This window comes from Brassica oleracea, chromosome C5, assembly GCF_000695525.1.
Source record: "Brassica oleracea var. oleracea cultivar TO1000 chromosome C5, BOL, whole genome shotgun sequence".
Classification (NCBI taxonomy): domain Eukaryota; kingdom Viridiplantae; phylum Streptophyta; class Magnoliopsida; order Brassicales; family Brassicaceae; genus Brassica; species Brassica oleracea.
The window spans coordinates 19,204,828-19,224,177 of record NC_027752.1 but is presented as its reverse complement, the minus strand read 5'-3'; the positions used below and the strand labels follow the sequence as shown (position 1 = coordinate 19,224,177).

Genomic DNA, 19,350 nt, shown 5'->3' with positions numbered 1-19,350 from the left:
TTCCTTAGCATATATCTTTTATATTGAATTATGATTTCGCATATTGTCCAATTGTCCAATTCTTTTTCTGCAAGCAGTTAATTTTGGGAATACTCCTAGCGAAAGGAATATAACCTATCACGCAAAATTAATGCGAGATGTTTATTGCCATCACTGATCAAAAATCGTAAATAACCATTTAAAGTTGAGATATTGCAAATGAGAACTTTATGGTATATAGCCTGTATCAAAACGTCAATGGGCTTTAATAATTACAGGACTTCTCAGACTTAGATATAGGCACTAATATACACTAATACACATATATACTAATGTTTCTTAATGTCATCCGTTTAATTTCTCTAGTTAAGTTGGTCCACTTTAAAAATGACTCTGATTAGGGCTGAAGTGACGACACGTCAGCACTAATCCCTTAAGTTACAACTTAAAAATGTTTCACAAATAATATACAGGGGATACGAAAACCCATTATACTGAAATAATGTGCGTCTCGCTAAGGTTAGCGCATTGTGGACTCGAGTCATCGACCCAACCTTCACCAAAAACAGAATACAAATATATATCAGTTAAGAAGAAAATAAAACGAGCTGCCAAAAATGTTGAAATATAGATTCACTGCTGTTGTGCGGGGCCTGAAAATGAGATAGGTCTCTAAGCAAATGCAGAGGAAACTGCTTCTTCGACAATGGAGACTTCTATGGGTCCACTGTTCCTAAATGAAGAAGCTTATCTTTTTCAAGCTCGATTACATGTTTTGTAGAAGCAGCCAATGGTTGTCTTAACACACCTTCTACTACAATCCATGTCCTTAAATAAATAAGCTGCGTCGATGGAATAGTCGACATTGCAGAATCAACAACAACATGTTATAACATAAATAAAAATTAGCATTTTATCAACATCTTCTATGCCAAAACTTTACTAATATCAAAACCCATATGCTACGTGGAGTTCAGAGACGGAACAGACATCACGGATCATAAACTATATAATATACTCCGGTGGTGTCGTGGCCTTCTTGACCGGCGAGCTCCGGTTTATCAAATATTATACTCCAAGATGATAAAAGTAGCCAACATAACCAAAACCATCATTATAACTTCATCCTTTTATCGGATTCTTGAATCGTGCAACTTTCTAAATTGTCGTATTTTGAATTCAATCAATCCATGGCAAAATTTTGGTCGGTGTATCCATGAAAGAAATAACAGATCTTGCAAAAGAAGCCAAGACAAGTTGTCTTGTTGAGGAAATATATGTAGATCCAAGGTAGAACGCAACCTGCGGGTTATGTCAAAATAGCCCACTAGTGGATGGGTCTGGACATATATATACAAACCGCAACCCGCGGCGGGCCAAGCACACAGATCCAAGTACTGAATCCGCTGCGGGTTGGGCTACTTGGACGCGGGTCGGCCCACTTAACATTTCGTAAACAATGAATTTTTGATAGAATATAAAAATTATGAACAACTTGAGACACATGTTCTCTTAAATATTTTGTTATCTATAACAAATAATTTTAAGCCATTTAAAATACAAAAAGAAAAAAAAACAAGCATGAACAAGACATTTAAATAAAATCGCATTTCATATTTGTACAACATAAATTAGGTTTTATGTTTCTTTCAGGAACTTTGGAATTTAATTATTACAGCAAACAAAAAAAAAAGTGAATCTTGCAATCAAATATTTTAACACTTTAACTTTCAGTTGCTTTGTATCAGCTGATATAGGTTTATGGATGATTTTTTACTTTTCTGTTTCAATTCATTATATAGTAATGAATTAGTTATTCTCAATTTTGTTAATTTTTGAACACATATGTTGGATGATAATTAAAAATAAACGTATTATATGTAAATAATTTAATTGATAAGAGTGTTATAAAATATATTTGTTTATACTCTCTCATTTTATTTAGAATTCTCTTACCTTTCTATTTTAAATATATATTTTTTCAATTTAATGCACTAATGTATATCATTTACAAAAAAAAAAAAATTCTTTTATAAGTCACATTCATTCTAAAATGACATTTATATCATAAAACTACATAACATATTATAAAATGATATTCATATCATGAAAACTACATATTATATTTTGAACCCGCAGGTTGGCCTGCAAAACCGCTTATCTAGACAGGGCGGGCTTGGACATATAGATACAAACTCAGCTCGCAGCGGGCCGACCCATGCAGTCCGCATAAAAGTTGAACCCGCTATGGATTGGTCTACTTGGACGAGGGTTGACCCGTCTGACATCTCTATGTGTAGTCATTTTATTAATAACAATATATTATATAATTACTAATGGTATATATTGTAATTTGTGTAGTAAGTGTTGGTTTATGAAAATTGAAAGCTAAGGAAGCATGTGCTGATGACACTACTTGTAAATAAATTACTAGACAAAAGTTAATTTTAAAAAATGCTTCTCTTTAAATAAAAAGTGGATTTGCACGAATCAAATGCTGAGGAGCTCCTGCCAGAAAAAAAAAATTTATGTGATACTCCTGATCAAAAAGTTAATTAAATAACACTTTATTTTAATCCGAAAAATTAGCAAAAGACCACGAAACCAAAAGAAACTTGCATAATTACAAGCCAACCAAGGATATTTCGCGGACAATCCAGACCCGGCCCATAAAATTTGGATCTCTTTCTCCATAAGTTCCGAAAAATTAGTAAGACTTGATGTGACTGTAAAACTTCAACTAATATAGATTCTATCATTTACAAAGTAATCTAAGTTGAACTAAGTAGCTTTTTTAGTAACTATAAAACTTAGTAAAAGTTCAACTAATTTTGATTGTATTTTTTACATTTGCAATATGTTCTTTTTTGGATACAGTGTTGTTATTGATATATTTATTGAAGTTAAAATAAAAAAAAAGAAGATGAGTTTATAGAGAAAAACTAGAGACATTACATAATGTGAAATGTATTTTACATAAACTTAGTAAAAATAGATAAAAATTACATGTCATAACTCATAAGCACATAACTAATCTCCAATTAGCGAGTCACGAGCAGTCAAATGAATTTCATTGCAGAAGTCCCAAGCTGCACATTGCCAGAAACAACGATCGCATTTACGTTGTGTTCTTGATCCATCTATGGGGACTACAAACACTGGTTCTACTATTCAGGAGCACCAACAATCATATACCATCAAAATTATACTAAGTTATACAGTTATGCTATTAAAATTAGAGAAAATTACTTAGATTAACCCTAATCTTTTAATTAATTACTAGTTTAACTCTATGTAATCAACAAATCTGAATATAGGTACATAAAGACCAAATAACCCCAATAGTTCTTCTTTACTACAATATTGCCATTATCAATTTAATTCATTAACAAGTTTAAAAACTAAAGAAAAATAAAATAGTGTTTCCTTTCGTAGTACGTTGACAGAAAAAAAAACATTCACAAAAATCCATTAAACAACTTACAAATATGGGCATATGAGTGGCTATGAATTGCATATGTTTTAACTTGTTCCAAAAATCCATTAAATTGCCTTTGATTTCCAATATCTATAGGCGGTGTCTTTTGCGGTAATGTTAGCAAAACTTTCTTTGGATACATGTAGCTCAACTCAACGTCGTAAATCTCCGTATCAACATTGTGCGCTCTGATCACCATATGAACAAATTCTTCGTAGCTTGTTTTGTGGTTCACTGGTATTATCTTGCTTTTCTTTCCTTTATCAACACCGAATAACCATTTGGGTTTTCCATGTATCCATTTACAGCAAATAATTTTTACTTGAGCCATAAGTGAAAAAAGAAACTCAATGACACAAGAAACGTAACCTCTCGTTGAAGAAGAAGACGTGATGGTTGGTTTGTACATTAGGGTTTTTTTCCTTCTTGGTTTAAATTAAGTTTTGGTTTACTTAATTCATTTCGGTTTATTTAATTTAGTTTGTTGGGTAGAAAGATTTCGGTTTAATTTAATTGACATATCTGTATTGTTTTAAAAATCAGAATCTAATGGTTAAATCCGGTTTTCATACACCAGTTTGGTTAAATAAATTTAATTAATTTGTGGCCAAAGAATTATTAAATCTGTCGCCAAAGTAAAAAAAAATCTGTCAAATTGTAGTTAAATATGTGGTCAAAAGATAAACAAATTTGTCAAATTCATATTAAATCTGTCAAAATTAAGTTAATTTGTGGTCAGATGATAATAAATCTGTTAAAACTCAAATAAATCTGTCAAAATTAGAAAAATCGGTGGCCAAAGGAAAAACAAATCTATCGAATCCTATATAAGTCTGTCAAAAATAAGTAAATTTGTGGCCAAAGAAATTAAATCTGTGAATATTTAATAAATCTGTGACCAAACACGACAGATATATCAAAATAAAACTGTAGAAATCTAATTAAGTCTATAGAGTTAAAGATAAATCTGTGGCCAAATAAAAATAAAAATAAGTTTGTGGCTACATAAAACATGGACAAAATAAGTCTGTGAGTAATGGTATTTTCGTAATTATTATTTTTGATTACAAAAGAATTCAGGGTAAAATAGGTATAAAATTTAAACTCTAGTAATTTAAAAAAAAAATTAGAGTCATTCTAGTAATAAACTGATGAATTAGGGTTAAACAAACTTTTTTCCCTTAAAATTATACTAAGTTATACTTTGTTACACAATTTTGTGTGTAACTAAGCTTTACAGTTTTACTGTCTAATCTAACCAAGTCTTACCAAGTTTGCAGTTCTAGTTGTTTATCCTCTTCAATTCACAATAATAATCAGCTTTGATTCCCGACATTCTATCATTTTTTTATGATTATTATACTAGTTGTTGATTATCCAATTCCCTAATAGGAGGATTCCCTTAATAGACAGACCATCTACACTGATTCCCGATTAGTTCATTGTGAACACAAATATGAATCATCTATCTATCTAATATCACAACTACAAATCTTGTAAATCATGTATGGTGGATTCAAAACATGAGGTTTTACAAATATTTAAGATACATACCAAGAGAACGCTGAATTTACCTGAAGTTGAATTGAGTTGGAAATCAATAGCTCAATGATCCAAGCGAGGAAAGTACAAGTTGATTTGAACTCAATTCAATCTAGAATTCTCTGATTCTCTCGATGAAAGCGAGGAGACGGAGTGATTTGAACTCAATTCAATCGTGATTTCTCTGATTCTCTTGATCAAAGCGAGTAAACCCGACATAGTGATTATTTAATCTAGAATCCTCTGAATCTCTCGATGAAAGTGAGTAAACCCGATTGAGTGAACTCTATTCAATCGAGATTGATTTCTCTGATCTCTCGATGAAAGCGACGAAACCCACAGAGTGATTTAAACTCAATTCAATCGATCAGATTTCTCCCGATTCTTTCGATGAAAGCGAAGAAACTCGACGGAGGAATGAGAGATACAAAGAAGGGGAATGAGCGGGTCCCATAACTCGATTAATTTTGAGGAATATTTTGAGTACTTGGTGAAGCCGAAGAGATGGGCTACTTTCGATATTAACCATTGATATGAAGAGTATGAGAATAGATAAAAGTATGAATTTTGCCTCATTAATGAGAATATGCAAGAATATGACAGAATGGATTTTGCCTCATTAAAGCATTTGCCATTATTCTTCGATTTACACTATTAGGAGTAGGAGTAGGAGTAGGAGTAGGAGTAAGACTCTTGCTTTTTTTTTTTTTTGGTCAACTGAGTAAAGACTCTTCCAATTCACTGTGTGATTTGTTTTCTTTTTATCGCAGTGATCCGTGTGCGATAGTAAAAAGTGAAAAGTAAATTGGGCTTGGATATGTTTGAAAAGAACAGAGCCCAATTAGCTTAATCAAGCCCTATAACAATAAAGGCTTCTTCTAGTACTTTCCACAAGGCTCTCGTTCCCTTCTCATTGGTGCGGTATATTATTATCTGCAACCTTCTCTGAGCAGATTGTAACACGTTTCGTTTGCTTGGGAAGACTGCTCAAAGATTATTTATCGATGGCGGAAGAAGTTGTGCTAGATTTGGAAGAACTCAGACAACTCCAGAACATCGCCAAGAGACCTCGTGTTCTCAATCTCATCAGTTCCGAGATTTGCAATTTGGAGAAGGTACCAAATCCCTTTTTCGCCACAATCGTGTGTTTCTTAAGTGTTATGTTGTCTCCTCTATCTTTCGACAAACCTGAAATGTAGTAGGACTCTGTAATAGTGGAATTCCGAGAAGAACCATTTCAATCTCTGTCCTTGCGTGTGTGTGTGTGTCAGTTGCTGGAGACTAGACAGTGAAACAGGGTTTTTGTGTCTTATGTTGAAATCTTATGAATCTGTCCCTTTGGATTCGAGTTGGAAAGTCTCTAGTGGTTGTGTCGATACTATGTTCATTCTGTTGTCAAAAAAAAAAAAAAATCACAAAGCAATCTCTTTTACTGAGAAGATGGACTACTTTGATCCCTGACAGTGTAATGATATCTTTATTTTTTGTAGCTGAGAGAGTCGGCAAGCGTTTCAAATGCAAAGCCAGAGGTCGAACCGGCGGTTCCCGTACCTGTTTCTTCTTCGGTTAAACCGGTTTCTCCTGCAGCGAATTATGCAACTCTCGGAACGTTCAGCTGGGATCAAGACAACGAAAAAGTCAAGGTGAAGCTGTGATTTTTGATTCGATTTCGTGACTGTCATATGCTTTTCTCTGGTTCTGTAGTGAGCTTTCTTGTTTCTGCCTTTTATTTTCTTTCTAGGTTTACATATCTTTGGAAGGTGTTGATGAAGACAAGGTTGAAGCTGAGTTCAAGCCAATGTCTTTGGATGTCAAAATCCATGATCTTCAAGGGAAGAACTACCGATGTGCAATCCCGAAGTTGCACAAAGAGATCGTCCCCGAGAAGTGCAAAGTGCTTGTAAAGCCTAAGAGGATAGTTGTCACTATGTTCAAGTCTTCGAGAGGAAACTGGATGGACATACACTACAAAGAAGACAAGGTAAAGAAACCTCTTCAGCTTCAATAACATCATATGGTGGTGGCTTTTTTTTTTTGTCTGGTGAAACTAATGTTAATGATCATTGTGGTTTTTTTGTTCAGATTAAGCCAAGTCTCGAGAAAGAGAAAGACCCAATGGCTGGAATCATGGACATGATGAAGGTTAGCCTCTTTTCTTTTTAGTGAGGTTGAGATACCTTCTCATTGGTTTTTGCTTATGGTTTGTTTCTTTTTTTTTCGGGTGAAATATTTGTGCAGAACATGTACGAGGGAGGAGATGAAGAGATGAAGAAGACAATAGCCAAAGCTTGGACAGATGCTAGGTCAGGCAAAGCTGGAGATTCTTTAAAAGGTCTGTAATGAAGCTATTGTTAGACCAGTAGTGGGATTCACTTGTTCTTGTCTTTTGCCGTCATGCACGCGTGAATCTAGGTTCCAGTGATCTCTCATGTGTCAAAACCGAAAGTTTGGTCGCATGTTTGGTTTTACTGTTTTGGATGTGAACTGTTTTCTGGAGGATTTGAGGTGTTTAATATTATTTTCCAACTGGATCTATTTGGTTATGTACTCGTGAAAATGATTCAAACTTCTTGATTTCTTCTCGAACCTAGACTAAGAATAGTATCGTTCAACTTCTTAAATGATGTGAGATGATTGTTATAGACTGACACAAACCAACATCCCCAAATTGGCCGATTCTGCATATTTTTCAGATTTAAATATACAGGGAGACGTACTTGGAGCGGTCTCTGTTATTAGTTGTTCTGTTAACCCCCACAAGTCTCTACCTTTTTCTCCAGCCCTCGTGGCTGGTGCTGTGTCCCTGTCGCTGGTTATGGATTCGTCTTTGTCGGGTCCAATACCTCCATCAGCATCTTTGGAAATGGGTTCCCAACCTATTGATGGTAACTCTGCTCCTTTGCCTTCGGTTGTTGCTGCTCCGGCTCTCGAGCTAGTTAGAAATTATGCCTCTGTTTTTAAGAGTTCATCTGATCTCAAAGAGCTTGGAACCCCCACTGAGCACGTTTCTGGTGCCCTCTTCGTGCTTATCCCAGATGAAAATATCGCTGCAGCTAAGGAGGAGTTCAAAGATTACTTGTTTGCTCGGTTTCATAGCGATGTCCCACCAATGGGTAGGATCATCGGGGTAATAAATGCTGTATGGGCCAAGTCTGGTCCGAGAATCTATGTCCATAGCATTGGTCAAGGCTCATTCCTTCTGAAGGTTACAAATCCTAAAACCCGCGAAACACTGCTCTTGCGATCTTGCTGGAATATTGCAGGAGTGCCAATGTTTGTTTCTCTCGGGTCTCATTCCTTCTGGGTTCTCTAACGGGAGAGAGGTCCTAATTGATGTATCTTATCCATGGCTTCCATTGAAGTGTGACAATTGTGGGAAGTATGGGCATAAGAAGGAGGACTGTAGAGTTGGAGCTGCTACAACTAACCATGAGGGACCACCTCCAAAGAAAAATGACAAGGAATCCTCCCGTAGGCGCTCTAAGTCCAGACCGAGTCGTTCACGAGCGATTAAATTTCAAGAAGATGATACAAATATTGTCGCAAAAGGACCAGTTACTTTTCAGGACGTTCAATGTGAAGCAGAAGGAGCTTCTCTTGCCAGTCACTTGAGCTCTGATAATGATAAGATTGTTGACTCTAAGGTAGAGCCCGAGTCTGATGGTAGCCTTGTTGCTGGTGAGGGTGGTGATGATGGCTTGGTTACGTCAGAGACGGTCACTGCTGGAACGATTCCATGTGCTACTGGAGAAAGTTCTAAGTCTTCTCATGGGGTTATGGGTGATGTGACTATAGAACCCTCAGAAGCTACGATGGTTGAGCCTGCGGTCTGTAATGTGGCTGAGAATCAAGAGGAGGAAGGTGAAGCAAAAGAGGGTGCCGAGAATATTGAATTGGGCCAGTCCATCAGCTTAGGCAGTGTTTATGCTGAGGGTACTGGTCATTCTGAAGAAGCTGAGAAATCTTTCTTCCTAGTTAATAATAGGAAGTGTGGCCGCAAGGTCACAAAAGCCTAAACCCCAACATTAATAATGTTTTTTGCGTGGAATGTTCGTGGACTTAATAGTGATAGACGCCACACCATGATTAAGGATTGGATTAATATCCATAAACCTTTTTTCGAAGCTTTTTTGGAGACACATATTTTGGAAGCTAATAAGGAGCGTATAATGCGTGCAATTCCTCAGGGATGGAAGTTTTTTGGAAACTATGAGGAGAATGATGCAGGACGGATTGTTCTTGTTTGGGATCCTCGTGTTACGGTTTTTGTTTATCAAGTGATAGATCAGTCTATGACTTGTGGTATTTCTATTCCTTCTGAAAATGTTAACATCACGGTCACTTTTGTTTACGGGTTCAACTTATTGGAGGACCGCAGTTCTCTTCTCTCGGGTCTTGTGGCCTTAAATGCCTCTACTCCGGTTTCTCATTGTCTGTGGGCTGTTCTTGGAGACTTTAACCAGATTCTGCATATTAGTCACCATTCTAACCACTGCTCGGGTTGACACTTCGGGAATAGAGGATATAAATCTTGCGCTTCAGGAAGCTGAGTTGTTTGAAGCACAAGCGAAAGGTGTTCCCTTTACTTGGAGAAATAATCAGGATGATGACCCTATCTCTACAAATATTGATCACGCTTTCATTAATCAGCAGTGGTCTGATTCTTTTCCTGATGCGTATGCGGACTTCTTGGACCCAAGTCAATCTGATCATGCCCCCTGCTTATTCCGCGTCCCATCTCTCAGAAGACAAGTTTGTACGCCTTTTAAATTCTTCCACCACGTCATTGATCATCCTCAGTACGCTGACTTGGTTAGGGAAGGATGGCAATTTAATCAGATTGTGGGCACAAATCAGTTCAAACTGGTTAGATCCTTCAAGCTCCTCAAACCAATGCTTCGTGGTCTGAATAAACGCAACTATAGTGGTATCTCTCAGCGAGTTCGTGAGAAATCAGCAGTGGTTGATTCGCTGCAGCGTGCGTTGCTTACTTCTCCTGATATTGTTACAGCAAGGGGGGAGCATTCTCAGAGGGCTGAATTAAATATTCTACTTACAACAGAAGGAAAATTCTACAGACAACGCTCTAGGGTGCAATGGGCTGATGTCGGGGATAGGAAAACTGTGTTTTATCACCGAACTGTATCACAGCATGCAACCAGAAACCACATTCACTTCTTGAAAGATCAGAATGACCAGCTCATCTTCACTGCAGATGACATAAAGTCCCATTCTGCTTCGTACTTTCAGTCCATCCTAGGCACCACTGATCTCCCTGTCTCTATGGCCCCTCTATCAGAGTTACAAGATCTTCTTCCATTCCGCTGCACGGATATCCAGCAAGCATACCTGTCTAGAAGTGTGCTCGAGGCTGAGATAAAAGCAACAATATTTTCTATGCCATTGAATAAGAGCTATGGCCCTGACGGCTATTCTATGGAGTTCATAAGATCATCTTGGGACATTGTTGGTGGGGGATGTCATTGCAGCGGTATCGGAATTCTTCAGGAATGGAAGATTACTAAATGGGAGTTAGCGGGGTTTTTCGAGGGAAGAAAAGGGTTAAGGCAGGGTGATTGTATCTCGCCTTACCTCTTTATTATGGTCATGGAGGTGCTCTCTATTTTGCTGAACAGGGCAGACCAGCAGGGTGAGTTCCGTCTTCATCCCCTGTGCACTTCACCGCGTCTCACTCACTTGCTCTTTGCTGATGATCTCTTGGTATTTTCTGATGGCTCTCGGTTCTCAATTAATGGGATTAAATCAGTAATGGCTTCTTTCAAGTTGTGGTCAGGCCTTGATATGAATGAAGCCAAATCTGAGATATTCTTTGGTGGTTATACTGATATTCATGCATCGGTGCTTGCTGATTTGTCGGGTTTTAAGTGGGGATCATTTCCCACTCGGTATCTCGGTCTCCCTCTTGACCCAAAGAGGATCGCTATGGCTACGCTGCAGACGTTTCTGGAACGTATCACTTCAAAGCTACACTCATGGACTGTGAAGTGTCTCTCCTTTGCTGGAAAGGTACATCTCATATACTTCTATGGAATGGTCAACTTCTGGATTTCCGTCTTCGTTCTCCCTAAACGGTTCTATGAAAAGGTAGACTCTCTTTGTTCAGCTTTTCTCTGGAAAAATAGGACTTCTTCTGCCTCTGGAGCTCGCGTCTCGTGGTCTGATATCTGTAAACCGAAAAAAGAAGGTGGTTTAGGGTTGAGAAAGTTAGAAAAGTTTGAGTTAATCTTCAGATTGAAGCGGTTATGGAACTTTTTCTCCAACTCCGGCTCCTTGTGGGTAGCCTGGCTGTCTCATAATCGCTTCGGTGATAAAAACTTTTGGCTGGTTAGGGATTCTCAGCGTTTTTCTGCGACGATCAGAGGTATGTTGCAGCTAAAAAACATCCTTCCTCAGTTTCTGCGTTGTGCTGTTGGTGATGGGCAAAGAGCCTCCTTTTGGTATGATTATTGGACAGACTTGGGTCCACTATATCTGCTATTCTCATCATGTCCTAGGCAGCTTCAAGTTCTTGACTCTGCCTCTGTCTCTGATGCTGTCCGGAATGTTGAATGGTTCCTGCCTCCAGCAAGGTCTGAGAATGCAGTCACCCTACAAATTGTCTTATCTTCTACTGCAGTTCCATCGGTTGAAAAGGGAGGTGATACCTATCTGTGGCGGATTCAATCTGGTGGGTTTGCTAATAAATTTTCGTCTCAAATAACTTGGGATAGATTGAGAACTTCATCAGCTGAAATAGTATGGCATGATGTAATTTGGTTCAAGGAAGAAGTTCTGCGTTGCTCTTTCGTTGTGTGGATGTCTATGCTTGGCAGGCTCCCTACTAAGGATCGCCTGATTTCTTGGGGTCTCTCTGTCCCTGCAAACTGTGTCTTATGCGCTAATGGCATCGAGTCCCACAACCATCTTTTCTTTGGCTGTCCTTACGCCGTTGCTATCTGGACCCGTTACTGCGGAAGGTTTATCTCTGTTCCTCCTTTGGACCTTCCAGCTGCGGTCAACATGATCTCGCAATATCAGGGACAGTTCTCATCGCAGGTTAGACCCATCATGAAGTTGATTCTCCAGGCTGTGATCTATAGCCTTTGGCGTGAGCGCAATGCTCGGATTTTCAGGGATGTCTCCTTACCGGTGGGGCTTTTCTTCAAGCAAGTGGACCGGGGGCTTCGTGACAGGCTGCTCTCTCTTCCTCCTTCCCCGACTGATGCTCATTCTCTCTTAGAGTTGTATTTTTGGTTCACTGATCCTTATAGTTAATCGCTCCTTGTTGTTGCTTGTTTCTTATTGTCTGTTGTCTCCTTCTCTCCTCTTTTTTCTTTTTGTGTTGTAATAAGTTGCTCTGCAACATTGTAAAAAACAGAAAATCGGTATGGAATTTAACATTTGTACCAAAAAAAAAAAGTACCTTGATCTACAAGCGTTGCCGAAAATATAATAAACGTATATGTCTCGAAAGCTATTTTAAGGAGTACGCTTGAGAAACGGCTCTCTGAAGAAATGACGATTTCCTTGCTTCCTGCTCTGCAGGGCTGGCTTAGTACTGATATGAACCTTAGGACAAATTTTTTTCGTCCATTAAATTTTATATTTATAGAATGTTTAAAATATTTTTAAAATTTAATCAATAATTTTTGTATATTTTGTGATGAAAATAAAACTATATATATATATCAAATATTTTTGGGTCTGTTTCCAATTTTATTTTTTAGTTTTTTGTACAAAAAAATAAATTTATAAAAAATTAGGCTTCTTAACTATTAATATACGGGGGATATGGGTTTGGATCCGGAGTAGTTGCACCGTTTGTTTTCCCGGAGTAGTAGTCCACAAGGCGTTTTGGCTGCTAGTCTTATGTGGCACGAGTACATGTTTGGAATGTTGCATGAATGTATCCAAAAAGTCGGCTGTGACAAAGAAGCTTGCACGTGAAAGCCCTAAAGCACAGTCAGTCAGTCACTATACACAGAGGCCGAGAGTGTTAAGAAAAAAGGGTTAGAGATGAATCGTAAGGTTGTAAAGTTGAGTGTTGAGCTAGAGAGATTAGAATTTTATAAGTAAACTTGGTTCTTGCTAGTTCTCTAAGATAGGAAGCGAGAGAGTATGCATCGAATGCTAGTGAAGAATTGATACTTGGATACTTGTGTTTTCTGTTTGTAAGCTCCATTTGAATCTAGTAGATTCTGAATCACTGACTCGGCCTGAATTTGTTAATCAATGAATGAAGTCTTGCATTGGCAGTTGGAAAATTAATGAACTAATATATAAAGGGTTAGAATCAATTTGACTATCGCCAAATAGTTTTAAATTGGAAATTCATGATACTTAACATGGTATCAGAGCCATATTAAGTTTGTGTTTTACATTTATTTTCTCACTTGGCTCATTGACCATTTTCATCTTCTGTTTTGTATTTTGTTGCTCTGTTTCTGAGCTAAAATGTTGTTTCTTCTCTGGGAAAAGACGACGTCTTCCGGGACAAGGAGACTCAACAGCCTTGAATTTAGAAATGAAGCATTGTTTTGGTTTGGCAACTGGTCTGCTTTGGGAAGAATATATGATATCACGGGTTCAAAAGGGTTTACTGATATGGGGATCTCTTCTAATGCAACTCTAGCTTTGATTGTGAGCATGCTGAGTAGAAGAAGGAACTACAGAGTTAAACCTCTTAAATAACATAGAAGAGGAAATAACAAACATAATTTTAGCACTAATCGAGATGAAGTTGATTCCAATCAAGAGCAACACGGAGACTAATTGGAGAAGGTAAGCCAATGGTTTAGAGGGGTATGTTTCGTTACTCAACACTAAAATAAGCTTGTTCACATGATTAGCAGTTCTTAACAGATGGACTGGTGGGTGATCTTATTAAGCTATGGGCTGGAGGACAAAGATTGTATGATAATCTAGAAGAGACCCTTTTTCTTGTGCCCATTTACATAGGAGATATAGAGTAAAACGAGTTGGACGCTGTAAGAGAATAAGTTCTCCACTAATTAGGTTAGTCTCGCTAATCTTGTCTACAATCCCTGATTCAATTGAATCAAAGATTTTCTCGTCATGCATAATTTTTAGGCTACAGTTTATCATGTTTGGATAGAAAGGAACAGACATCAGCACAGAAAGTACGTAATGGCAAAAACCTCAGCTCAGTAAAACAATCGCCAAAAAACATTCCGAACAGACAAAATTCGATCATAATCAACAGAGATCATACGAACAATGAATGTCTGGAGATGTCGTTTGCTACAAAATTACAAATTATTCTCGACGAAGCACTTTCACCAACAATCTCAGCTGATACGTGGAAGTAGTTTGTAACCTAAAATACCAAAAAAAAGAAAAAACCAATGTACTTGTCATAACAAAAGACTTAAGAGGTTTGATGATATATTTTACAATTGATTAAAAAGAGAACCACATATATACTTGTCTCATTCTTCTTGCCAAAAGAACACAATATTTTATTCAGTTTTGTGTTACCAAAAGAAAAGAAAAAATCAATAAAACTCCCTTTAGAGATTTACGTGGATGTAGAGGGCAAAACTGTTCATCAATATTACAATCGACAACCAAAAATGAAATCAAGTTAACAAGAAGAAAACTTTCGAAGCAGATAAAAAATCAAAATGGTAATAAGTAATCAACTCTTCGATTTCTAAACAGACATCTGTGACAATGATATTTTACCATCATCCGTGTATCCCAAAGAAGGTGGTCGAACCGGTCTAGGACTCTCATCAGCACTACCACCAACATCACTAGCCGAACTCTGCTGAACCAAAACAGGATAAACATCCGTAGAAACCGAAAGCCGAGAAGGCGAAGATGGAGACAAAGGAGAAGAAGAGTTCACAGGGAATTCAGAAGCAGCGAACGAAGCCATTGAGAGCGTCCTCGTAATCGAAGGATTCACCTCAGCCACTTCTTCAATACCTTCATCGATATAAACAACATCTTGCATCGTCAACTGATGATACTCAACGATCTCTCTCAAGAACCTGTTCTCTCTCGCGTAGATAGAGTTCTCATGTGCTAATCTTGCTTTCTCCGCAAGCAACGTCTCAAGCTGAAGCCTGATTAGGTCATCATCGGCAGGATTGTTGGTTCCCTTCTCCCGGTTATCTCTTAACCGTTTGTTTTCCTCTTCCAATTGCGAGCACCGTTGTTTAGCGAAAGCTTGGTCGGCTTTAACCGTTTTGAGTTCGCGTAGGAGGAGCTTGGCTTTGGCTGCTGTAGCCATGGCTACGTCACGTGAGGCTTTGAGCTGAGACTCATGTGGGTTAGGTTGCGTTAATGGCTGCCATGGACTGCTTGAACCTGAGGATTGATTGTGATTCTCTGGTATATCCATTAGGTCTGATCCTTTTCGCCTGATCTGAGAAGCTACCATCGTACGGCCTTCCTCGAACGCTTTCTCGAAGCTGTCTCCGATCTGATTCAGCGACGTTGTGATCTTGTCTATGCTTTTGCGTATGGTTGGATTGCTATTATTACTCGAGGGCTCCGAAACGACGACGTTTTGCTGCTCTTCTTCTTCGTCCTCGAGGATTGATTTGGCTTTCTGAGCTAGGATTCCCCAGAAACCGCGGCTTTCACTCTTGGCCGCATCTTCGTAAGCCGTGAATCCTCGTACCTGAAAATTTACGGATTTAGGTTTTTATTTTTGTTTCTTGCGGGAAAAGTTATTTTAGACAGAGAATGTGACCTGAGAATTGGAATTAGGGTTAAGAGAAGAGGAAGCGCGGATTGCTTGAGCGGCAAGAGAGGAATGAGAAGAGAAAGATTGAGATGATCTGAAGGAGGATTTGCCATTCGAGTGACCTTTGAGATCGCCGTAATCGTGATCAGGTGTTTGATGATAGATATCGTCGTTGAATGTGGAAGCTCTTGTGACCCCTTGTCTTCTCCGATACGCCATTTCTCATTCCTTTGTTCGGTTCTTCTTTCTCTGTCTTTATTCTTGTTCTTTCTTTTTTTCTTTTGTTATTAAGAAAATTGTATATCGCATTTACAATCTTTTATCCTCTGGTTTTACGTAATTCACGTTCTTAATAAGTCTGTGCCACAATTTCTAATGTATAAAGAAAATATATCGTGTCATCACATGCGGTTCAATTGTTAATTTTCATTATTTTGTGAAATAATTTTCTAAATAAATTTGTAACAATTAGCTTTTCTGTGCAATCAAATTTTGTTAAACAAAAATCAATTATTCCAAATTTTATTTTAACAGTAACATATAGGCTCGGAACTGAAATCAAACTAAATTTCATAAATAACCGAACGGATTCTATATTTCTAGAATAAAAAAAAAACTGAAACTGAACCGAATACCGAATGAGTAACCGAATTTCAAAATACAAATTATATTCCTAAAATTATTAACTATATTTAATTAATAAATAACCAAATAGCCTAAAAATATTATCTATAAACCGGATTATCCAAAAGATGAATTATCAAAATAATTGTTATCTGAAATATTAAAAATTATCCAAATCAACCGATATATTTATGCAAAAGAAAAGCTAATAACCTACGTCCTCATGCAATGAAACAAAACAAAAAGAAAGAAATGGCTATTCTCTCTTTATCACTCATATATATATAAATTTGCATTTTAAGAGGACAAAAACTAATATTATCAAATTTTAGAAACTGAAATAGAAAGGGAGAGAATCAAAGGTTAAATGAATGATAAAGAGAGAATATTCATTTCTTTCTGTGAGGTCTCGATGTATCTTGGGGCATCCTGGGCCGGCTACTGGACTTCGTACAAGACCTGGAGAGATAAGAAGATTGGGTTAGATTTATCCTTATCCAAGAAGTTTATAAAACCTTATAAACTTAGGATAAACATGTTATTCATTTTACAACAAGGAATCACATTAGACAATCTTGTATAAATAGAGGTCTAGGCTCCCATTGTTAGATACGACAACAAAACATATAATCTCTCATAGAACACGTAACTAGTGCGAGGCTTGTAATCTTTTCGATTCATAGTGATATAGAGTTTGTCTCCGGTTTGGAGAGAACTCGCCAAACATATTGGTGTGTCGATTCGTTTGTTACAAGAATAGCCAAGGTTGATTCTCTACAAGTGGTATTAGAGCCAGGTTAATAGAGATCCAAGTTACAGAGATTCGAAGGCAAGGTTCAATAAACAAGCAAGGAGAATTCTTATCTGGTGTGGTGAAGAATACTCAGCTCATACTCAGCTCGTTGGTATTGAAACTTGACGGTCACGGCGTGTTACAACAATCTGCAAACAAGGAAACAAAGTTTACGGGTTAATAGAGGATGGAAGCAACTTCAGGGAAATTTGAAGTGGAGAAGTTCGATGGTAAGGGTGACTTTGGTATATGGAAGTATAAGATGCTATGTCAGCTTGAGATAGTAGGTTTGGGTTCTGTTCTTAAGGAGAAAACTCCTTCTATGGATGTTGAAGGTGAAGAACAGAAGGATGCTAAACCTGATCCTAAGGAGCAAGACCGGGAGCTGCGTACAAAGAATCTGATTAGTATGTGTCTATCTGATCTTATTCTACGAAAGGTCATGCATGAGCCAACGACATTGGCTATGTGGAAGGCTATAGAAGCGGAGTATCAGACCAAGACGTTACCTAATCGAATCTATATGAAGAAGAGATATGCAAGTTTCAGAATGGAAGAACACAAGACCATTGAAAAGAATTTGGACGTGTTTATGAAACTTGTGGCTGATCTAGCAAGTCTGGATATTAAGATCAGTGAAGAAGATCAAGATATTCAGATCTTAACCAACTTACCTAAGCAATACGAGTCTCTCGTTGATGCTTCAAAATACGGCAGCGGAAAGGAGACATTAACGGTCTGTGATGTTACAAGCTCGGCTTATTCTAAGGAAGTTGAATTAAGGGAGAAGAGACTTCTTAACAAGTCTAAACGTAACTCGGAGGGGCTGTTTGCTGGCGACAACAGAGGCAGAGGTGAGAAGAAGAACGACAAGACTTGGAGAGCTAGATCTAAGAGCAAAAACATATAAAAATCAAGACCCAAGTTCTCAAAAGAATGTTGGACGTGTGGCAAAGAAGGACACTTTAAAAAGGAGTGACCAGAAAGGAAGAATCAGAAGCCATCAAATTCGGTCAACATAGCAGAAGAGAAGGAGGAACCATTGGTATTAGTGGCTAGCCAGAAAGCTACTAAAGACGAGTGGGCACTTGATTCCGGCTGTACATTCCATATTACTCCAAATAAAATGTCTTATTTTATCTTTAAGACATAGAAAGAGGGAAGGTTTTGATGGGAAATAATACTATCAGCGAGATCAAAGGGATAGGAAAGATCCGGATCATGAACGATGATGGATCAAGCGTGATTCTCACTGATGTGCGTTACATGCCTACAATGGGCAGAAACCTTATATCCTACGGTATATTGGAGAAGATGAGATGCAGATACGAAGGCAAAGACTTCATGGTGCAGTTTTACAAAGGAGATCAGAAGGTTTTTTCTGGAAAATACTGTGATGGTTTGTATTAGTTACAAGGGACAGTATTGAATGGTGAAGCTGCAGTCGCAAGGCCTGACATCGATATGACTAAGAGGTGGCACTCTAGACTTGGACATATGAGTTTAAAGGGCATAAATCATAGTCAAAGATGGATACTTAAGCGAGAAGGATGTGAAGACGTTGGAGTTTTGCAAGAATTTGTTTTGGGCAAAGCACATAAGTTAAGATTTCCAAAGGGCGATCATACGTCTAAGGAAGTCCTAGAATACATCCATTCAGACTTATGGGGTTCACCTTCGGTGGTTGAAAGTCTCGGAGGCTGCTACCACTACAAGAAAACAGCGGTATTCTGACGGACATTCCGACGGAAAATGAAATCCTTGAAATATACCGAGGAATTTCCGAGGATATTCCGACGAAACACAAAATTAGTTTTCCTCGGAATTTCCTCGGAATATACCGACAGAATTCCCAGGAAATATCAATCCGTCGGAATATTCTTATGGAATACCGAGGAAAAATGTATTCCTCGGAAAAAATCGATGAATTCCGAGGATATATTATAGCCGTTGGAGAGCCGTTGGGGGATTTTAAAAATTCCGAGGAAATTCCGACGAACTAGCCGTTGGCGTCAGAATTCCGTCGGAATTTCCTCGGTCTGTCGGAATTTCCTCGGTCTGTCGGCAGGATTTCAACTATAAATGCAAGCACCCCTCTTCCTCTTCATTCACTCCATATCTTCATCCTCCCTCTTACTCTCTTTACACACGAATTGCATTAAAAAAGATTATAATTTAGCTGAAGACTGTGTGGATGCGATTGCTGATTTTGTAAAA

The 19,350-nt window shown here is 37.9% G+C and overlaps 4 protein-coding genes across 5 annotated transcripts; 3 read left to right on the top strand and 1 right to left on the bottom strand.

The window, feature by feature from the left end:
- The first annotated feature begins 5,900 nt into the window (after nt 1-5,900).
- LOC106343774 (calcyclin-binding protein) lies at nt 5,901-7,579 on the top strand. 2 transcript variants are annotated; one of them, XM_013783076.1, is made up of 5 exons: nt 5,901-6,114; nt 6,490-6,642; nt 6,741-6,776; nt 7,082-7,141; nt 7,238-7,579. In XM_013783076.1, exons 1-5 carry the CDS (start codon nt 6,004-6,006, stop codon nt 7,337-7,339), a joined length of 462 nt encoding a protein of 153 aa, XP_013638530.1. In that variant the 5' UTR covers nt 5,901-6,003; the 3' UTR covers nt 7,340-7,579. The 2 variants fall into 2 exon arrangements, with proteins under 2 accessions (XP_013638530.1, XP_013638529.1); XM_013783075.1 differs by having other exon boundaries at nt 6,741-6,980.
- A 1,827-nt stretch (nt 7,580-9,406) lies between these two features.
- LOC106344713 lies at nt 9,407-12,274 on the top strand. The gene has a single exon (XM_013784032.1). The coding sequence runs from the start codon at nt 9,407-9,409 to the stop codon at nt 12,272-12,274; it is 2,868 nt and encodes a 955-aa protein (XP_013639486.1).
- Nucleotides 12,275-14,559: 2,285 nt separating this feature from the next.
- On the bottom strand, nt 14,560-15,980 carry LOC106293853. Its single transcript, XM_013729488.1, has 2 exons — nt 15,723-15,980; nt 14,560-15,650 (listed from the first exon to the last, which is right to left on the bottom strand). The coding sequence occupies exons 1-2, from the start codon at nt 15,933-15,935 to the stop codon at nt 14,673-14,675; spliced, it is 1,191 nt and encodes a 396-aa protein (XP_013584942.1). The 5' UTR covers nt 15,936-15,980; the 3' UTR covers nt 14,560-14,672.
- A 1,340-nt stretch (nt 15,981-17,320) lies between these two features.
- Nucleotides 17,321-18,543, top strand: LOC106344712. Its single transcript, XM_013784031.1, has 2 exons — nt 17,321-17,987; nt 18,281-18,543. The coding sequence occupies exons 1-2, from the start codon at nt 17,321-17,323 to the stop codon at nt 18,541-18,543; spliced, it is 930 nt and encodes a 309-aa protein (XP_013639485.1).
- Nucleotides 18,544-19,350: the final 807 nt, after the last annotated feature.